Consider the following 19,386-nt stretch of genomic DNA (forward strand, 5'->3'; position numbering starts at 1 on the left):
CTCAACCCTGTTCCTCAGAGGTACCTAGTGTGGCTGCAAGAGCCTGAGAACGGACATGGAGGATGCTCGTCTCTTCCCATCTCCAACCCCCCAACCCCAATCAGAAGAGTTCTGAGTTTGTTTTGTAAATTGGAGCACTACATTAAAATGTCATTTTTCTATAAGGGATTTTTCTGCTTAAAAAAAAAGTTTGAAAACCACAAATTTAATCCAACTTTATCATTTCACTTATGAGGAAATAGAAATCTTTTAAGAAAGTTAGATGACCCGACCAAGGTCACAAAGCTGACAGGAGAGACAGGACAAAGGCTTCTGCACAAATTGGAAACCGTTCAGTTCTTTTCCCTGACAAGTTCTCATAGGGAGAACAGCCCCACTATAAACTGTAGTGAGCCCACTGGAGAAAACAACTTTTTCTCCTTTGATGTGTCTCCTGCCTCCAAGGCTGAGCCCAGGTAACAAGTGCCCCCTCTACCTTCTGCCTCATGGCAAGAATGTGGCCTCATCCCTTAAGAAAAAAAAGGAAACATCATCGTGAACCAAAAATCCCCACAGGGTCAGCAGAAGGAACAGAGTGACTGCTGAAAACATTTCCAGGGATTAAGACACTTGGATTGTAATTAATGATTTAAAACATTGGAGAACCTTAATGATGAGCTCCCTGGACTCACTGTGGCTTCACAGCTCTGCTGGCCACCTCCTTTCCCCTCTGCTCTGTCTGTAACCAGCCCTCCCTCCCTGTCTCCACACTCCCGTTATGGTCCTCCATTTCTCAGTGGCCAGGCTCTCTCTACTGACTCTCCTTCTTCCCCGTGCAATTGGATTCATCATCTCACCCAGCCTCTCAAACCCCCCCAGTGGCTCCTTCCCACATAATCAATCAAGCTCCAGTTCCTTATTCTGACCTTCAAGGCTCCAACTCCCTGGGACCTACCAAGGTCTCCAAGCTGTCCTGCTACACTACAGTAGGCATGCAGGCCATCAAAATTATTCTCCTTGCTGTACCCCAACCCTAACTATGACACATTTCAACTTTCATGCTTTTATTCACACATGTAAAATGCCTTTACTCTGCCCCATCCTCTGCTCTCAATTACAGCTTCTTCCATTTATATTTTAAAAGGTTAAGAAAGATGCATAACATTCAAGCACAGAAAAAGACATTGCTGGGTGGTCAGAGGATATGGACATTAACATAAACCTGACACAAAATTGAAGCCTCAAAGAATACTCTTTTTTTTTTTAATTACAAAGGTAATGCTGTCTAATGATTAAGTTCTTTTAATCATGTAAACATCTGAGGAAATTAAGATATATTCTGATATTTCTCTTTTTACTAGAAAAATAAAATAGACCAAGTAAATGAATATGAGTTAATATTGAAATATTTTATGGATACAATATAGTCAAATCTTATGTGAGAATTAGTTTCTAAAGTGAGGACTTACAATGTTAACTATGTATGGTCAAAATTACTATGAAAACTTCAGGAATTCTGTCATGCTAATTTTCACAGCCTCTTAATATTTCAATACTATAACAGATCTCAGTTTCTTTAGTCTCAGTTTCTTTCACCAGATAAGAAATTGGCCTATACTCAGGGCCATGTACAAATGATACAAACTTTTAAGAATTACTTATTTCACTGATATTAGTGAGAAGCTCAAACCTAGAGCCTCGGGAACTAAGAGGGCAGGATGTTCAGATCTTGTACCTTAAGCTCCCATCTGAGCTTACTATCTATGGGACACTGTGCTTTTACTACCAACATCCATTCTACCCTCTTCCAAGGTTTCAGAGGCTGATCCAGCTCCAGAAGTGGGTGACCCTAAATGGGCTAAGCTAATATCTCTTGCCACAGCTCTAAACTAATCATATCTTGGCACTATCCAGCCACAGTTATTGGTTCAAGTGTGGCCCACTCAGTAAAAAGCTTAGAACTTTCACTGATGATTTTAGGACATAGACTGTCCCTCCTGGTGTGACTGGAGGACGCTGATAACACTGCAGGGAAGGCAGTAATACATAAACCAAGTCCTCAATGACATTACTAAGCCACTAAAGCAACTAACCATGAGATGTTTCCCTAGACCTATCCCTAAGAGGCCAATAAATTTCCTTTTTTGTTTACGTGCATATGAATTGGCTTTTTTTATTGTTTTCAGCCAGAAGCATCCTAATGAATACACATCCACTGAGTGGCATCATGAGGAGAATGTACATTGTTGCTGCACCATGTACATTGTTTTTTATGTCTATTTTTTCCAAGGGCTTATGGCCCTGGCTTTTCATTTGCTAACAAAATCTTATTGATAAAAAGATAATACTAAGTAACAAATGTACTATCGACAATGTTTACTCTTCTTTTAGTACTGAATTAGATCCCATAAAATGCAAACACACAGAACTTAGTTTTTCAAAGTCTTTGCCTTTACCTACTCATTGACTTCTAGCACAAGATGCTATGGACTATGATTTACGAGAGCAGTCAGGGGCAGACGGGGGGAAAGCCAGAAAAAGATAACACAGCTCATGTTTTAAAAGGAGATATCTAAGCAAACCATGGTGATGGTGGTCCATCCATTACCAAAACTTTTTTATCACCCCAAAAAGAAACTCCGCACCCATTTAGCAATGTCCCCTTCCCCCTCCCATCCCCACCCCTGGTAATCTCTAATCTACTTTCTGTCTCTATGAATTTGCCTATTGTAGATATTTCATATAAGTCAATCATACAACAGCTGACCTTTGTGTTTGGCTTATTTCACTTGGCATAATGTTTTCAAAGTTCATCATGTTGTAGCATATAGCAGAGCCTCATTCCTTTTTATGACTGAATAATACTCCATTGTACGCATATGCCACATTTTGTTTATCCACTTATCTGACCGACCCTTGGGTTGTTTCCACCTTTTGGCTCCTGTGAATAATGCTGCTATGAACATTAGTGTACAGGTATCTGTATGCAGTTCCTCTGGGTATACACCTAGAAGTGGTACCGCCAGGTCAAATGGCAATTCTTTGCTTCACTCTTTGAGGAACCACAAAACTGTCTTCAATGGTGGCTACATCATTTTACATTCCCACCAGGCTAATTGTTTTAAATGATCATATTTTCATACCTATGCTTTCATAGTAGAATTGTGCCTATGATTTGACTCATGTTTCTAGGCAAGAATGGTATCCCAAATTATAATTTGGACCTATGGAAAAACAGAGTCCCCTTTACACTATGGTTAAAAAAACAAAAAAGAGAGTGAAGATGGCTCACACAACTATATTTATGAGCTACCTGCCACCACAGAAGGAAATTGATGGAATTAAAAAAGACAAGTTTCTCCTTACTTCCCAATCTGAAGTGACAGAGGTTATTTCTTGTTATTAATACCTACTATGCAATTATCTTTTTTTGTTCTTTCATATCCAAGAGAGCCAAAACATCTTGGAAAATAAAATCCTGCTTCTAACTCAAGTTTCACAACCCACTCAAAGAATAAGGCACAGGCCTCCATTAAGAGGCCAAGATCACGCTAAGGTACCTCTCTGCGGTTGGTAATATGAGTGGCCGCGTGATCCACGTTCCCATCACATGCTCTTAGGCCAAGCCGGGCTTCCTGGGCAGTAAAGCCCAACTGCAACAAATTGTGAACTTTTGATGGATCAATATATAGTTCTTTAAAGAGCTGCCGTGCCTAAAAACAGGAAAAACATTAAGAATCATATAACTAAAGGGAAGTTAAATAAGCTTAACACAAATCTAAAGCCAGAAAAACTAAGACTGTACCCAAAGTGAAGCAGTGTGTCAAATTTTAGATAAAAACTCTAAACCTGACTATTGCCTACAAGTATGAATGGAAACAGACAACACTATCTCTGCTTACATAAACTTATAGATAATATGAGAAAACAGGAGGGGTATCCATTATCCCTTGAATTTGAGTTGTGCACATGGCACAGCTAGAGTACATTTCTTAACCTCCTCTGCAGGTAGGCTTAGCCAGGTGGACAAAAGTCTTGGCCAAAGGAATGTGAAAAGTAATGGGCACAATTTTTGGGTCAGCTCTTTAAAAAGGCTTGCCCTGGACACTCTCATCTCCTCTCTACTGGCTAGAAGTGGCACTGACAGGAGCAACCTTGGATACCATATACTGAGGCAGGCAGAGCTGCTCCACCTGCCCTGACCTGCTCAGCTCTAAACTGCTAGCTGAGAAACTTCTATCCAATTAAATTCATTGGGTTTTGAAGTTTCTTTATTACAGCATCTTGCCTCTACCCAAAACAAATATGTTTATGGCATATGTGAGGGAGAGAGAGAGATCCATGTTTCTCATGAGTCACAAACTGTAAGTTTATAAAATATGTAAGTTCTGAAAATCAGGGGCGGGGGGGCAGATGAAAATGTAATAACTTTGGAGTGTTCCTTTTCTTACCTTGTTGAGATACTCACAAGCCTCTTCACCATTTCCACTGTGATAGTTGCGGATACCTTGAAGCAAGTAAAGTCTTAAAAACAATACCTTCTCTTTCCCACAATTTCCCTAAAATTATTGGAAAAAAAAAAGAATAAAATTCATTTCTAATTACATGTATCTGCCACTCACATTTATTATAACCTTTGCATCTGCAGGGACAAAATAGTGTTACTAAAAACTTTATAGATTCACTATTACTGAAGGCAAAAGTGAGGATCTCCAGAGTACAGTGATATTCCCCATACCCACACAGAAGAAATGGCATCAGAACTCCTGTCTGCAGACACCCAGGACAGTGGCCCTTCTGGTCAGTGGGGAAGTATACAAAAACCAAAATCACAGACAGCTGATGGTGCCCTGCAGTTTCTAAGCAGAGTTCTGATGATCTGTTGCTATTACCTTAGAAAAATCCTTATTCAAATCACAACTCTTGCACTATTCACTCATGTGAACTGCTACTGTTCAAAACGTCTATTTTAAGCATTTAAATCTTCCAATACTTTCCTAGGAATAAATAAGTCACCAGCTCTCTTGGTCAAATGTGAGCTTATCAGTGGTGTTCTATGACTAGAAAATTGTGTTGAGCTGGGCTTAAAGCTTGCACAGACCAAAAAAAAAAAAAAAAGCTAATTTGTGAAACATTTAATAATTGCCTTTAAAATATAGCTTAAAAAGAGCACACCGCATACTACTATCAAAATAAAAGCAACTTTTGACAGTAGTCTAAAATACTTGAAGAGGAATAAACACAAATTCTAGAAATGGGTTCAACAATTCACAAAACAAATTATTATAACTTACTTTTATGTGGACCAGTCTCTGATGATTTTCTCCATAACAATTTTTAAAGCATTTCTGAGCCAAGTTTAATTTTTTTTCTGCATCGTCAAGGCATTCCAGTTGTTCTAAGCGGAAGTAACACCATACTATATCCAGCTGGAGCACTGCATAGTTATCTACTGTATCTAATAGTTCTCTGCAACACTCACTATGAAAGAAAAACGAAATGACATCATTGGAAATTAGCATTTAAAATATTTTTGTGAATTACTGGAATTCCTTTCCAGTTTTTGTATATTTTCAAAGATCCCAATATTTATGAAGAAAACTAGATTTATAATATGAATCCTTCCAATGGGAAAACAAAGAAGTGAGGGCTCAGGAATAGCAGCTTAAGACCCAGCACACAAACACATACAAATACCCTTTTGCTATGCTGGCAGAGGCCTTGGCAGGAAGCTGGAATTTGGGCCACTGTGTCAGAACCTCTCAGTAAACATGGAGAAAACTTTGCCTTAAAGAAGTGGTTTCCAAGCCTGACTGCTTGGAATTAGAATCACCTGGATGTGAGGGAGAAACAATTCTGTTTTTGAGAAACACCAATCCCGGGCCTCCACCTAGGATTTATAACAGAAATCGATTTATAACAGAAATCGATTTGTAACAGAAATCTCTGGGGGTGGGGCCTGAACACGGTATTTCTAAAATCTCCCTGGGCGATTCTAATGTACAGCCAAGGTTGAAAATCACTGCTTTAAAAACATACATACACAAAATCACTACTCACTAAGAATACCTCAACCGACGAAGATTCTGACAATCCTATCATGTTCAATCACATTCAAGCCAGGAGGGAAAAAATCCAGAAACCACCTGGTTCTAAGTATTTAGCTTATTTCTGAGGTGCCATGTGTAGGCTAAATGCCACTTTCTGGCAGGGGCAGCAGGCTAAACCCAGGTACAGAGAAAGGGAGCAGAAAGATAAGGCAACAAACAGAAGTCAGTTTGGTCCAGGAAGAAGTGTTAAAGATGGACATCAAGATGAATTTGATTTCAAATTATGATTATATTAAAATTCACAATGCAAATCTAAATCTCAAGTCTGAACCATCCCTTAATTAGAAAGGAAAACATTTGGAACCACACATCATGCATTAACAAACTTAAAATATTTTATGTTTATTTTTTACTGGTATTCTACTAAAAATAAGACTGCTTTTGTATAAAATGTAGTCTACATGCCCTCAAGCTTCCCATCTAGACTATTGAAATCTGCTCTGAAAAATAAAAAAGAAAAGAAAAACCAAAAAGAACCTGATTTTATCATTTTCCCTTTAGAGGAGTGGTCTCCTAAGTAGAGTGCCTGCAATCCAGGGTATGCATAGACAATCCATTGGGTATAAGAAAATTATATTAAGCAGTACTTTTATGTTTGTTGTCTCTTTCTTTCAATATTTATATATTTAGAATAAATACACCATCCACACAGATGTGTGTAACAAGTGAAGGGAACTTTGATTCTTCTGCTCAGTCTGAGAACTTGACTTTGAGAAGAGGAAGAATTTTACGGACTGTGGTCTGATCTTACAATTCAAGATGAGATTTACTGCTCTGCCTCTACAAACGTTCTGATTTCTGTGACAGAGGACTATCCTGCCATTCAACAGGAAAGCAATGAACATTTTGCCAGTTTTCAATTTCTTACATGTGTGAGGAGGCTCTTTCCTGTCTATCAAGTATCAAGAGCAAGGACAGATAATGTCTCATTTCAGTTGAAAATAAAATCAATGAATACTTATTTCAGAACTTCAACCTAGAACTGGTTATTTGTAAAGTCTCACATTAGAGAGGTATATTTCACTCTTTAGTTTCAAAAATAACACTTCTTATGCACATACAGGCCTATAAAAGAGATCAAGAAATCGACAGGTGTAAATACCCAAAATGAATTAGTGTGCCAGATTTTAGATAAAAATTTAAATTTAGTTTTATCAACTAGTATGAATGGAAACAGACAATACTATCTCTGCTCATATAATTTACATGTAAAATAATGAAAACTGCATATAATTTTGAAAGTCTATATTTGAATCTGATTAGTCACTCAGAAAAAAAAAGTGTTTTTGTAAAGCCTTGTAAAAAATTGAGCCTTAGACTCTATTTTCATTAATATTTTTGGCTTATGATTTTAGTAGCTTTAATATTCAACACTGCCAATAAATTTTCATGTTGTAAACAACCACAAAAATAAATTTACAGCCTCTATTTAAATAAATTCTACCAAACCAAGCGGTAGAAAATTTAAATCCCATTTGGGCTCAAGCCAGTCATTTAAGAGAAATTTATTAAGTTTGCATTTAGAGTTTTAAAATTTTACATAAAATAAAGAAGGGTATTGATTTTAAGAAAGGTAGGCTAAGCATAACTATCTTCACTGCCCCCCACCCCCACCCCCGCAAGACAGGCTGGCTGAACAGTCATTTTCAATTCTATTACTGGTTTTAAGGAATTGGATTATAGGGTGCCTATAATAGTATACATTAACTATGTCCCTATGCCCTTCCATCCCCCCACCTTTACGTAATTCTTGGCATAAATTACATATTTATATACTATGAGTTCAAAACCATAGATTAATCATTACATTTTATGTGTTTGCCTTTTATTTCCTGTAGGAAGTAAAAAGTGGAGTTACAAATAAAAAACACAATAGTACTGGTAGTTATATTTACCCATGCCATTATCTCTACCATAGATCTGTATTTCTTCATATAGATTCAGTCAATTGCCCAGTGTCCTTTCCTTTCACCCTGCAGAATTCCCTTTAGCATGTCCTGTAGGGCCAGTCTAGTGACGAACTTCCTCAGCTTTTGTTTATCTGGCAACCTCTTCATCCTGCCCTCATTTTTTATTTTTAACGCATTTTTTGGATTGTGAACTTTAACATATATATATAACAGCAATAACTCTCCAAGTACAATTTAACAAGTAGTTAGAGAGCAAATTTCAAAGCATGTTATGGGTTACAGTTCCACAATTTCAGTTATTTTCATTATTTTAAAATATAACATATATACAGAAAGGTGTTAACTTTCAAAGCACAGCTCAAGAAACAGTTATATAGGTAATTTCAAAAAATGCTGTGTGTTACAGTTCCAGTTTCAGTTCTTTATTGTGAAATATAGGATATATACAGCAAGGTGCTAACTTTCAAAGCACAATTCAACGAAGAGCTAAAGAGCAAATTTCAAACAATGTTATAGGTTACTGTTCTACCATTTCAGTTATTTCCTTCTAGCTATTCTTAAAACCTAGCATCTAAAAATATATGTATTTATATTTGTTTATATAAAGTTTCAGTGTTTGTAATCCTTTATTAAATCCTATCTTGTCTGTTGCTACCCGTTCCTCTCATTTAATCACTTTCTCAATCTTCAGGGGTGTCAAGCAGTGAACACCCTAACTTGTTCTTATTGAAATGGAGTGTTGATACTATGCAGAAGGCAGCTGCATCTGACTGTTGTTCTTTTTTTTTCTTTTAATGCACTTTTCTATTGTGAACTTTAACATATTACATAACAGTGATAACTTTCAGAGTACGATTTAACAAGCAGTTACAGAGCTCATTTCAAAGAATATCATGGGGTCAGAGCTCCATAACTTCAGCTATTTCCATTATTGTAAAATATAACACACATACAGAAAGGTGTTAACTTTCTATGTACAGCTCAACAAGCAGTTATATAGGTAATTTCAAAAATTGTTATGGGTTATAGTTCCACAGTTTCAGTTCTTTCCTTATTATGCAATATAGGGTATATACAGAAAAGTGAAGACTTTCAAAGCACAATTCTAACAAATACCTATAGAGCAAATTTCAAAGGATGTTATAGGTTACAGTTCCACCATGTCATTTACCTCCTTCCAGCTATTCCAACACCCCAGCATCTAAAAAATATATTTATATATTTATATAAAGTTTCAGTATTCATAGACTTTTGTGAAAGCTTATCTTGTTTGTTACTACCCCTTCCTCTCACCTAATCTCCTTCTCCATCTTTTAGGCAGTGAGCACCCTAACTTGCTCATACTGAAAGGGGGTGTTTTTATAGTATGGGGAAGGGGGCTGCATCTGATTGTTGTTCTTAAAGAGGCAATTGCCTCTTGTTTTAGGACTTGTCTGGCATAGGAACACTCTGGTGGATTTAAGTTTCTAGGAGATAAAACTTAGTGAGTGAATATTTTATAGAATCTCAGATAGGTCGGACCTAGGTATTTGGGGACTACTTTTGGTAAGGGCATGGCATACTGTGGCCATTTGGGATGTCTAGCTGCATAAGAGAATCCTCCAGGATAGATAGCCTCTCGACTATATTTGGGATCTCTCAGCCACTGTGACCTGAGCTTATTACCTTTCTTCTGCCCCCCCCCGCACCCCCCCCCCACACTGCCCCCCACTGTTGTTCTTAAAAAGGCTATTGCCTCTGGGTTTTAGGCTGCCCTCATTTTTTTTTTTAATTAAATTCAGTTTTATTGAAATATATTCACATACCATACACTCATCCATGGTGTACAATCAACTGTTCACAGTACCATCATATAGTAACGTATTCATCACCACAATCTATTTCTGAACATTTTCCTTACATCAGAAAGAATCAGAATAAGAATAAAAATAAATAAAAAAGAACACCCAAATCACCCCCCCATCCCACCCTATTTTTCATTTAGTTTTTGTCCCCATTTTTCTATCATCCATCCATACACTAGATAAAGGGAGTGTGGTCAACAAGGTTTTCACAATCACACAGTCACCCCTTATAATCTACATTGTTATACAGTCATCTACAGGTGTCCAGACTACTGGATTGGAGTTTGATAGTTTCAGGTATTTACTTCTAGCTATTACAATACATTAAAACCTAAGAGGCATTATCTATATAGTGCATAAGAATGTCCACCAGAGTGACCTCTCGACTCCATTTGAAATCTCTCAGCCACTGCAACTTTATTTTGTTTCATTTTGCATCCCCCTTTTGGTCAAGAAGATATTCTCAATCCCACGATGCTGGATCCAGATTAATCCCCGGGAGTCATATCCTGCATTGCCAGGGAGATTTATACCCCTGGGAGTCGGGTCCCACATAGGGGGGAGGTCAGTGAATTCACTTGCCGAGGTGGCTCAGTTAGACAGAGAGAGGGCCACATCTAAGCAACAAAGAGGTACTAAGGGGGAGACTCTTAGGCACAATTATACGCAAATTTAGCCTCTCCTTTGCAGTAACAAGCTTCATGGGGGTAAGTCCCATGATAGAGGGCTCAGCACACTGAACCACCAGTCCTAAGGTTTGTGACATCAGCATCAGTCCAGGTAAGGAAGTCCAACACTTCCGCACTTTCCCCCAGCTCCTCAGGGAGGCCCTGTAAATATATTCTTATTCTCTGCCCAAATTACTTTGGGATGTGTCACTATTTCACTCTAACATATACTAACCTACCATATCTCACTTCCTATTCAAAGTTCCACATAATTGTGATGTTTGAACAAACTGCCGAGTTATACTGTTTAGAAAATACAGATCCTGCACCAAATAGACATCTCTTCCCTTGGTCTCACATGGAAGTTTAAGTTTTAAAACAGTCAGTTTCAACCTTTATCTTTTAGCCTAGTTTGCCCTAGTGTTAACCAGATCTGCTTCATTCATATCACTAATTGAAGTCTGGCTGCTTTTTCAGCTTTTTTTTTTTTTTTTTTTAACAGTTGCTGCATGCACTAATACTGACATTTATATCTGCCGAGCTCTAGCTCTGAGTTTCAGGTGTCACAGACACACCCATTATTCCAGAGACTAATCAGGTTATACATTAAGGGATCAGCATCTCAAAGTTTGGAGATAGCCATTACAATTCAGGAATAGATTTGACTACTGTTAAGAGCTTACAATCTAGGGACCACTACAATAATCGCTCCCCTCTTAGACTGTGTTCTAAGATTCAATTCTGAGTTTACACATTGTAGTTAGTCCATATTGGTGAGGCATAGTGTTTGCCTTTATTTTTGGCATAGTACTTCACTCAAAATGCTGTGTACAGGATCCATTCACCTTGTTGCATGTCTCACAGCTTCGCTCCTTCTCATAGTTGCTCAATATTCCACTGTATGCACACACCACAGTTTACCATTCTATTCCTCAGTCTATGTACCCTTAGTAGGCTGCCCTCATTTTTGAAAGACAGTTTTGCTGGATATAGAATTCTTGGTTGGCAATTTTTGCTTTCAGCATTTTAAATATGTCTTCCCACTGCCTTCTTGCCTCCATGGCTTCCAATGAGAAATCAGCACTTTATTTATTAAGACTCCCTTGATTATAACATGGCACAGTGTGGGTCTATTTGGGTTTATCCTGTTTGGAGTTCGTTGAGCATCCTGAACATGTATATTCATGTCTTTTGTTAAACTTGGGAAATTCTCAGCCATTATTCCTTGGAATATTTTCTCTGCTCCTTTCTCTCTTCTTCTGGGACTCCCACAATGAACATCTAAGTATGCTTGCTGGTGTCCCACAGATTCTGTGGCTCTGTCCACTTTTCTTCATTCTTTCTTCTTCCAGCTCCTCAAACTGGATGATTTCAATTGTCTTATTTTCACATAGACTGATTCTTTCTTCTGTCAGCTCCAATGGCTACTGATCCCTTCTAAGGAATTTTTAATTTCTGTTACTGCGGTCTTCAGCTTTGTTTGGTTCCTTTTCATAATAATCCATCTCTCTACTAATATTCTCTTCTGCCAGTAATCCCTTGCCCCAGGCATCCACTTGACCATTCTATCACAGCATTCTGTAAGAGAGGTTGATGAGCCACCTTCTACACAAAGGGCAAGTTCTAGGGCAGTAAATCTTTCAGGCCACCACCAGACAGACTGGGTCAGAAATATATGCTCCCATGCACAGGGATTACTCTGCTCCCTCTGGAACCAGGATCAGGGATCCACACTGGGAGTGTGGGCCAGCTCCAAGCCCAACTGGTGAGGGATGGGAGAGGGGTAAGCCAGGGTGCCAAGAGATCCTATTGCTTTTAAGTAGTCCTTTTCTTGATTGGGCATTTGCCCTGTTACTGCAGTCCTTTAGCTGTTTTCTGGAGCTTTGAGAAAGATGTTTCTGCTAGTTCTTGCTGTTGTTCAAGGCTTCAATGGATTGATGGAGCCTTAAAGCTTCTCAATCTACCATCCTGATCAGGGAGGAGGCTCAAGACTTGCTTTTAAGCTTTGTTAGGTGGAACAAGAGGAACCTTTAGTCTAGGGCTAATTCTGCCCCACTACAGTCCCTTTCTGCCTCATGATTACAAAGTTCTCCACTCTAGCTACTGGGAACAAACTATTCTTGGCCCTTTGTAAGATGTGAGGATTGTTCTCTCTGCTTCTTTCAGACAGTGCTTTCCCCAGCCTTGGGAGGTTTCTTCCCTTGCATGTGCTGATCACTGCTCAGCTGAAGACCCAAAGAGGACCCACTGAAAATCCTGAAAGTACTCTCTCTGAGCAGGTCTCTCCTCTCAGGTTCTCTCCCCTGCACTCTCCAGCACCTGGGCCTCCCTGGATTCCTAGCTCCTCTCCTAAACTCAGGGAAGACTACCAGTCTCCTCTCTATACTGTGGCCTGGAAATTCTTTACAGGCAGTGAGCTGAAGCAATTACAGGTTCACTTCAATTATTTTCCCTATCTCAAGGATCACTGTCCTGCACTGCCTGAAAAACAATGTTTTAAATATTTTGTCCAGTTTCTCAGTTGTTTCAGGCAAAAGGGTAAATCCAGTCCCCATTACTCCCTCTTAGCCAAAAGTAGATGTCCTATTTTTTTTAAAATAATGATCTTTTATTTTATATGAAAATGTAAAAGAAAAGTTGAATACAATAATAATGTAAGCTTTGGGAAGTTATTTTCAATTTGTAACCGACAAAGAAATCCTATGTAATTTACACTATTGTTCAAGCAAACACAGAAAAACTCTTAAGTTTGTATAAATTATGAAAAAGATAAGGATAAAATACCCTACTATTTCAGATTAGTCATGTTTTGAATGGCAGCTTTTAACCCCACAAAATAAAGACAAATAGTTCTTCTCATTTTGCACCCTCTAAAGAAACAATGTATTTCAGAAAGAATGATTACTGTCTACACCAAAACCATTAGGTATAAAAGCTAATGGGAAACTTTGTAACAGATAGTTCAGGCTGACAACACATCACAAAAAAAGATGACATCCTACATGCTTGTTGTAAAAAACTAAGTACATATGTTCATAAAAGTATTTTCTTTATATGGAAAGAGATCAATTAAAAACAGGAAGGGGAAAACTTCACAAATCCGTGTATACCTTACCTTCTATTTTACATTAACCATTGCCTTAGGTGAAAATCTGAAGTCTGAAGTGTACAGAGGAAGGGAGGGTACTGTGTATAATTTGGGCCATTTCTTTAAAACCGGTATTCACCAAGTACAAAAGTTCCTACCAGAAATATCTGTCAGCGTCCAACAGACATGGCAATGCTATTCCATATTCTTTTCTTTTCAGGAAAGCTCTGCCCTTCTCATGATATCCCATAGCTAACATAAGGGCCTAGGAAAAAATATGGATTTAAAAAAACATCATTTTAAATTATAACAAAAACAAATTATACTAAAAGCATATTAATTCTAAAAAAATCTAATAAAGTAGAGACCAAAAATAAAGATCACAACTAAATCTAAAAATCAAATTAAGAAAAAATATAATTAAAGCTTTATTTCATTTAAACAATGAAACAAAGCAATCCACTTAATGTGGTTGATGGTCATAACCAGCACCTATCCAGTCATTTTTACCAATTTTTTTAGTATCTTCAGATCTACACCTATTTCTAGTTTCCTATAATCAAACATAAAAAAAAAGGAGCTGTGATGCCATTCACTTCACTTTCTATTCTTAATCAATTTTTTTTTAAACTGTCGGCTATAGTATTTCCAGCACAATTTTTTAAAGCTGATCCAAAAATGTTTTTAAGTTCATTAATTTTTTTTAGATTTGAATTTGTATATAATTCAATCTTATAAATGTTTGTCAAAAAGATCTAGGAGTCATCATTTAACATAGAATAGCAACAGGCAAATAATCACCAACATTTTTCAAAAAACAAACATCAATCCACACATATCGCTACAAAGTTCTCTTATTAAAACTTAACCCTAAATCTCAGCTTTAAACAGAGTAAATTCATACAGGGAGGTCTACCCAAAATTGTGCTCTGAGAACAGAAAAATTAAAATTAACCTGATCCATAGTCATTAGAGCTTCATATAAGAAGTTATTGGACCCTAGCTCAGAAACTGGTCTTAGGGCCCAAGTTGAAGAATTCTGCTTAGACTCCCTTGGATACGTTCAAATGTAAAACCACCTCCTACCTATTACAAATTATAAAACAGGGAAAGGGGGTATAGGAGAGATTTCAAAATCACTTGTCAGACTTTTCCCAAACAACACAGTTTCCCTTACCCCCCCATTTTGATATATCCCTCAGGGAATATGCCCCTAATAAAATAAACCAAACCAAACCAAATCAAAACAACCACTGCCAGAGGGGGCTGGTTATAATAAAGGCAGTGGGTCATATCACTCAGGCACATTGAAAATCAGTGCAGGGCAGTGAGATCATGACATTTTGTACTACTGCACTGAAAATCAGAGGGTGAGAGTCACTGTACACAACTGCTCATCATAAGGTTACATTCTCTGTTTATAAGTCTCAAGACAGAAAACTGTTTCTTAATCCTTTAGAACATTTTAAGATAAAATAATTAGAAAGTAACCACTGTACTGACAATAAATTTAAGCACTAGTCATAAATATCTTATAGCACTTACTTTTCTTTCTGATGGGGGAATTCTGATTGATCTGCCTGTTTGGTTAGTTATGTCTAAGTACGGTGTAGTTTCTGGATCCACTACCATCTCAGCTGCAATAAAGCAAAGGAACTCTATGTTAAAAAGTGGTGACAGAATAACATTAAAAATGTCAGACTACTGGGGAAAAATCAGTAAGAATTATGCAAACTCCCCACATTTATGTGATTTGCTGCCACCTTTAAATACTTGAGCTAGTAGAGAAATGAAAAGCATAAACTCTGTGTACCTCTCTCTGCCAATATTTCCAGTCCTCTCTTAGTCCTTTGGATTCTTTGGTCTTTTAATTCAGCTTTGTTTTGCTCTTCTTCTTCCTGAAAGGCTTTTTTTTTTCACATCCTCTTCAGACTGTTTCAGTTCAAGTACCATTGCTTTCACATTGTGTGTCACTCCTTGTTCTTCAAGGGTTTTTGCTGTAAAAAAATTTGCATATTATAAAAAGAGCCATTACATTTACTAAGTAATAATCCATTCCTTATGTTTAAATGGAATTCTGAAACCTTCATTAACACTTGCAGCCACTATGCCACATAATTGGTTAGCATAGGTTTAAATTTGGTTGTGTAAACTATGTTACTGTTAAGCAGCTGTTAAAATCAGCCAGTGAGGAGAGAACCTAAGATAGCGGCTAGGTGAGACAGGGCAAGAAAACACCTCCGTGAAAAATACTAGATAAAAGCTAGAAAGTGATCCAGAACACCAGTTCCAGCTATGTACCAACCGGACAAGGTCTGCTAAATTTACAGGGACTGTGCATTCGGTGAAACAGGGAGTATACATTCTGAAACGAGTGAGTGAGCCAGCTGAAAGTCCCGCGGCCGCGCTGCAGTGTGGGGAAACCATGGGTTGGCATTTGGGAACCAACTAGTTCTTTTTCAAAAAAAAAAAAAAAAAACAAAAAAAAGGGAGAAGCTGTGGTTATGATGATGAGAACCGCGCAGTGAAGCATGGCAGAAGCAGGCTGGGCCAACGTCTCGGTGTCTGGCGTAGAGGATAGCCCGCTGCTGACTGTCCAGGGGCCGGGGGGGTGGGGCATAAGGAAGCCAAAAGGAGAAAGAAACCACGCCCCTTGCAGCCATCTCCCCGGCGAGCTGGAGATGCTCCTGCCCAGGCCAGAGCTATAGCCCAGAGCCTGGCCAAGGGTCCCAGTGTGACAAGGAGTACTTCCTGCAGCACCGTGCACACACCACAATATTGGCCATCGACAGTGGCCTTTAGTGTACCCACAGCTAATTGTCCTGGAGCTGGGAAGGTGGAGCTGTGCAAAAAGGGGGAAATTAACATGCCCCATTCAACCATCTTTAAAGAAGGCTGGGAATGCCCCTACAGGGCAGGCGGCCCAGGACTTCCCTAGAGGTCCAGCGCACACTTGTGACGTGGCACAACCTTCCCTCAGCAGAGGTCCTGGAAGAGCATGGCTGAGAAGCGGGGCCTGCTCAGAAATCCCAAGAACCCTACACCAATACCAAGGACTTGTGGGTCAGTGGCAGAGACAATCTGTGGCAAGACTGAAATGAAAGCTTAGACTTTTGCAACAGCCTTAAATCTCCGGGAACACCTGGAAGGTTTGACTATTAAAGCTGCCCTGCCTCCCTAACCACCCAGACACACGCTCCACATTCAGGGCAGACAGCACCAACAACACACCCAAACTTAGTGCACCAATTGAACCCCACAAGAATCAGATCCCCACACACCACAAAGACAAAGTTGGGAGGAACTGACTTGAGGAGAACAGGTGACTCGCAGATGCCATCTGCTGGTTAGTTAAAGTGTACACCACCAAGCTGTCGATCTGACAAATTAGAGGTCAGTTATTTTTTATATTCTGAAAGAACCCTATAAAGTAAAGCAAATGCCAAAAGGCCAAAAACAACAGAAAATCTTAACCCAAACCCAAACACCCAAATCAAAAGATCAGAAGACACACAGTACTTGGCGCAATTAATCAAAGAACTACAGACAAACAACAAGAGCATGTCACAGGATATAAAGGACATGAAGAAGAGCATGGCACAGGATAGAAAGGACATAAAGACCCTAGAAGAGCATAAAGAAGACATTGCAACAGTAAATAAAAAAATAGAAGATCTTATGGAAATAAAAGAAACTGTTGGCCAAATTAAAAAGACTCTGGATACTCATAATACAAGATTAGAGGAAGTTGAACAATGACTCAGCGCCCTCGAGGACCACAGAACAGAAAATGAAAGAACAAAAGAATGGGGAAAAAATAAAAAAAATTGAAATGGATCTCAGGGATACAATAGATAAAATAAAACATCCAAATTTAAGACTCGTAAGTGTCACAGAAGGGGAAGAGAAGGGTAAAGGTCTAGAAAGAGTATTCAAAGAAATTGTTGGGGAAAACTTCCCAAACCTTCTACACAATATAAATACACAAAGCATAAATGCCCCGCGAACTCCTAATAGAATAAATCCAAATAAACCCACTCTGATCAGACTGTCAGATACTGAAGAGAAGGAGCAAGTTCTGAAAGCAGCAAGAGAAAAGCAATTTACCACATACAAAGGAAACAACAGAAGACTAAGTAGTGACTACTCAGCGGCCACCATGGAGGCGAAGAAGGCAGTGGCATGACATATTTAAAATTCTGAGAGAAAAATTTCCAACCAAGAATACTTTATCCAGCAAAACTCTCCTTCAAGTTTGAGGGAGAGCTTAAATTTTTCACAGATAAACAAATGCTGAGAGATTTTGCCAATAAAAGACCTGCCCTACTTCAGATACTAAAGGGAGCCCTACTGACAGAGAAACAAAGAAAGGAGAGAGAGATAGAGAGAAATTTAACAACAAATATAGAACATTACTTCCCAAATCACTAGGACACACATTCTTCTCTAGTGATCATGGGTCTTTCTCCAGAATAGACCATAGGCTGGGACATAAAACAAGCCTCAATAAATTAAAAAAAAAAAATTGAATTTATTCAAAGCACATTCTCTGACCACAATGGAATACAAATAGAAGTAAATAACCATCAGAGAGTTAGAAAATTCACAAACAACTGGAGGGTAAAAATGAGGGGGAGATGAAAACATTCCCGGACAATCAAAAGCTGAGGGACTTCATCACCAGTAGATCAGTCCTATGAGAAATGCTAAAGGGAACTGAGCAGGCTGAAAGGAAGAAACACTAAACAGTTGACTGAAACCACATGAAGAAATAAAGATTTTCAGTAAAGATCACATGGTAAATATAAATACCAATATTACTGTATTTCTTGATTTGCAACTCCACTATTTACTTCCTACAGGATCTAAAATACATAAACTCTAATGACAAATCAGTGGTTTTGGACTCAATGTAAAATATGTAATTTTTGACAAGAACTACATAAAGGTGGGGGAATGGAGGAGTACAGGAACATAGTTTACATGTCCTATTGAAGTTAAGTTGGTATCAAAGAAAAACAAGATTGTTATAGATTTAAGAGGTTAAATTTAAGCCCCATGGTAAACACAAAGAAATTATCAGAGCATATGACCATTGAGATGAAAAGCAGAGTATGGGTTACAAGAAGTGGGGGAAGGGGCAATGGGGAGTTAAGAAATGAGTGTAGGGTTTCTGTTTGGGGTAAAGGGAAATTTCTAGTAATGGATGGTGGGAAGGTGACAGTATTACAACATTCTAAACGTGATTAATCCCATTAATGGAATGCTAGGGAGGGGGTGGAATGGGGAGATTTAGGCTGTATATATGTTTCCACAATTGAAGGGAAAAAAAAAAAAAGACAGTCTAAATAGATAATGACAATTAAATGCCAAGGATGATCCTGGATGGGATCTGAGGATGGAGGAGAGGAGGCTCAAAGGGACACAGTTGGGACATAAGAGGAAAAAAAAAAAAAAAAGGAAATACAGAATGTAAGCTTTGTATCAATGTTGAATTTCTTGAACTTCTTAGCTGCGCTTAGTGAGATTGCATGAAAGAATGTTCTTGTTCATGGGAAATGTATATGTGAATTATGTTGTTTGTTCAAGGATGTGTGCAGCTTGCTCTCATATGTTCAGAAGACACAGCAACAGACTATGGATAATAGAGAGTGAGGGAAAGAAAGAAATGGTGGTGTAACAGGATGTTTAAGTTGGTAGATCGGGGTATCGGGGGGGGGTCGGGGTATGCTGGAGTTCTGTGTATGGGTTTTGTATTGTTTGTGCAACTGTTCCTGTTGGTTTGAA

The 19,386-nt window shown here is 38.4% G+C and overlaps 2 protein-coding genes across 2 annotated transcripts in view; one reads left to right on the forward strand and one right to left on the reverse strand.

Moving 5' to 3' along the window:
• Positions 1-19,386, forward strand: part of WDR86 (WD repeat domain 86) — a 64,910-nt gene that overhangs the window by 40,372 nt on the left and 5,152 nt on the right. The gene's annotated exons all lie outside the window — the stretch shown is intronic.
• Positions 1-19,386, reverse strand: part of NUB1 (negative regulator of ubiquitin like proteins 1) — a 38,504-nt gene that overhangs the window by 7,053 nt on the left and 12,065 nt on the right. The window contains 7 exon segments of the mRNA XM_037835779.1: positions 3,540-3,692; positions 4,431-4,538; positions 5,274-5,460; positions 13,758-13,864; positions 15,145-15,236; positions 15,413-15,503; positions 15,505-15,596. Of these exon segments, the coding sequence (XP_037691707.1) occupies positions 3,540-3,692; positions 4,431-4,538; positions 5,274-5,460; positions 13,758-13,864; positions 15,145-15,236; positions 15,413-15,503; positions 15,505-15,596 (830 nt within the window).

The sequence above is a fragment of the Choloepus didactylus genome, chromosome 5 (assembly GCF_015220235.1).
Source record: "Choloepus didactylus isolate mChoDid1 chromosome 5, mChoDid1.pri, whole genome shotgun sequence".
In the NCBI taxonomy this organism is placed as follows: Eukaryota; Metazoa; Chordata; class Mammalia; order Pilosa; family Megalonychidae; genus Choloepus; species Choloepus didactylus.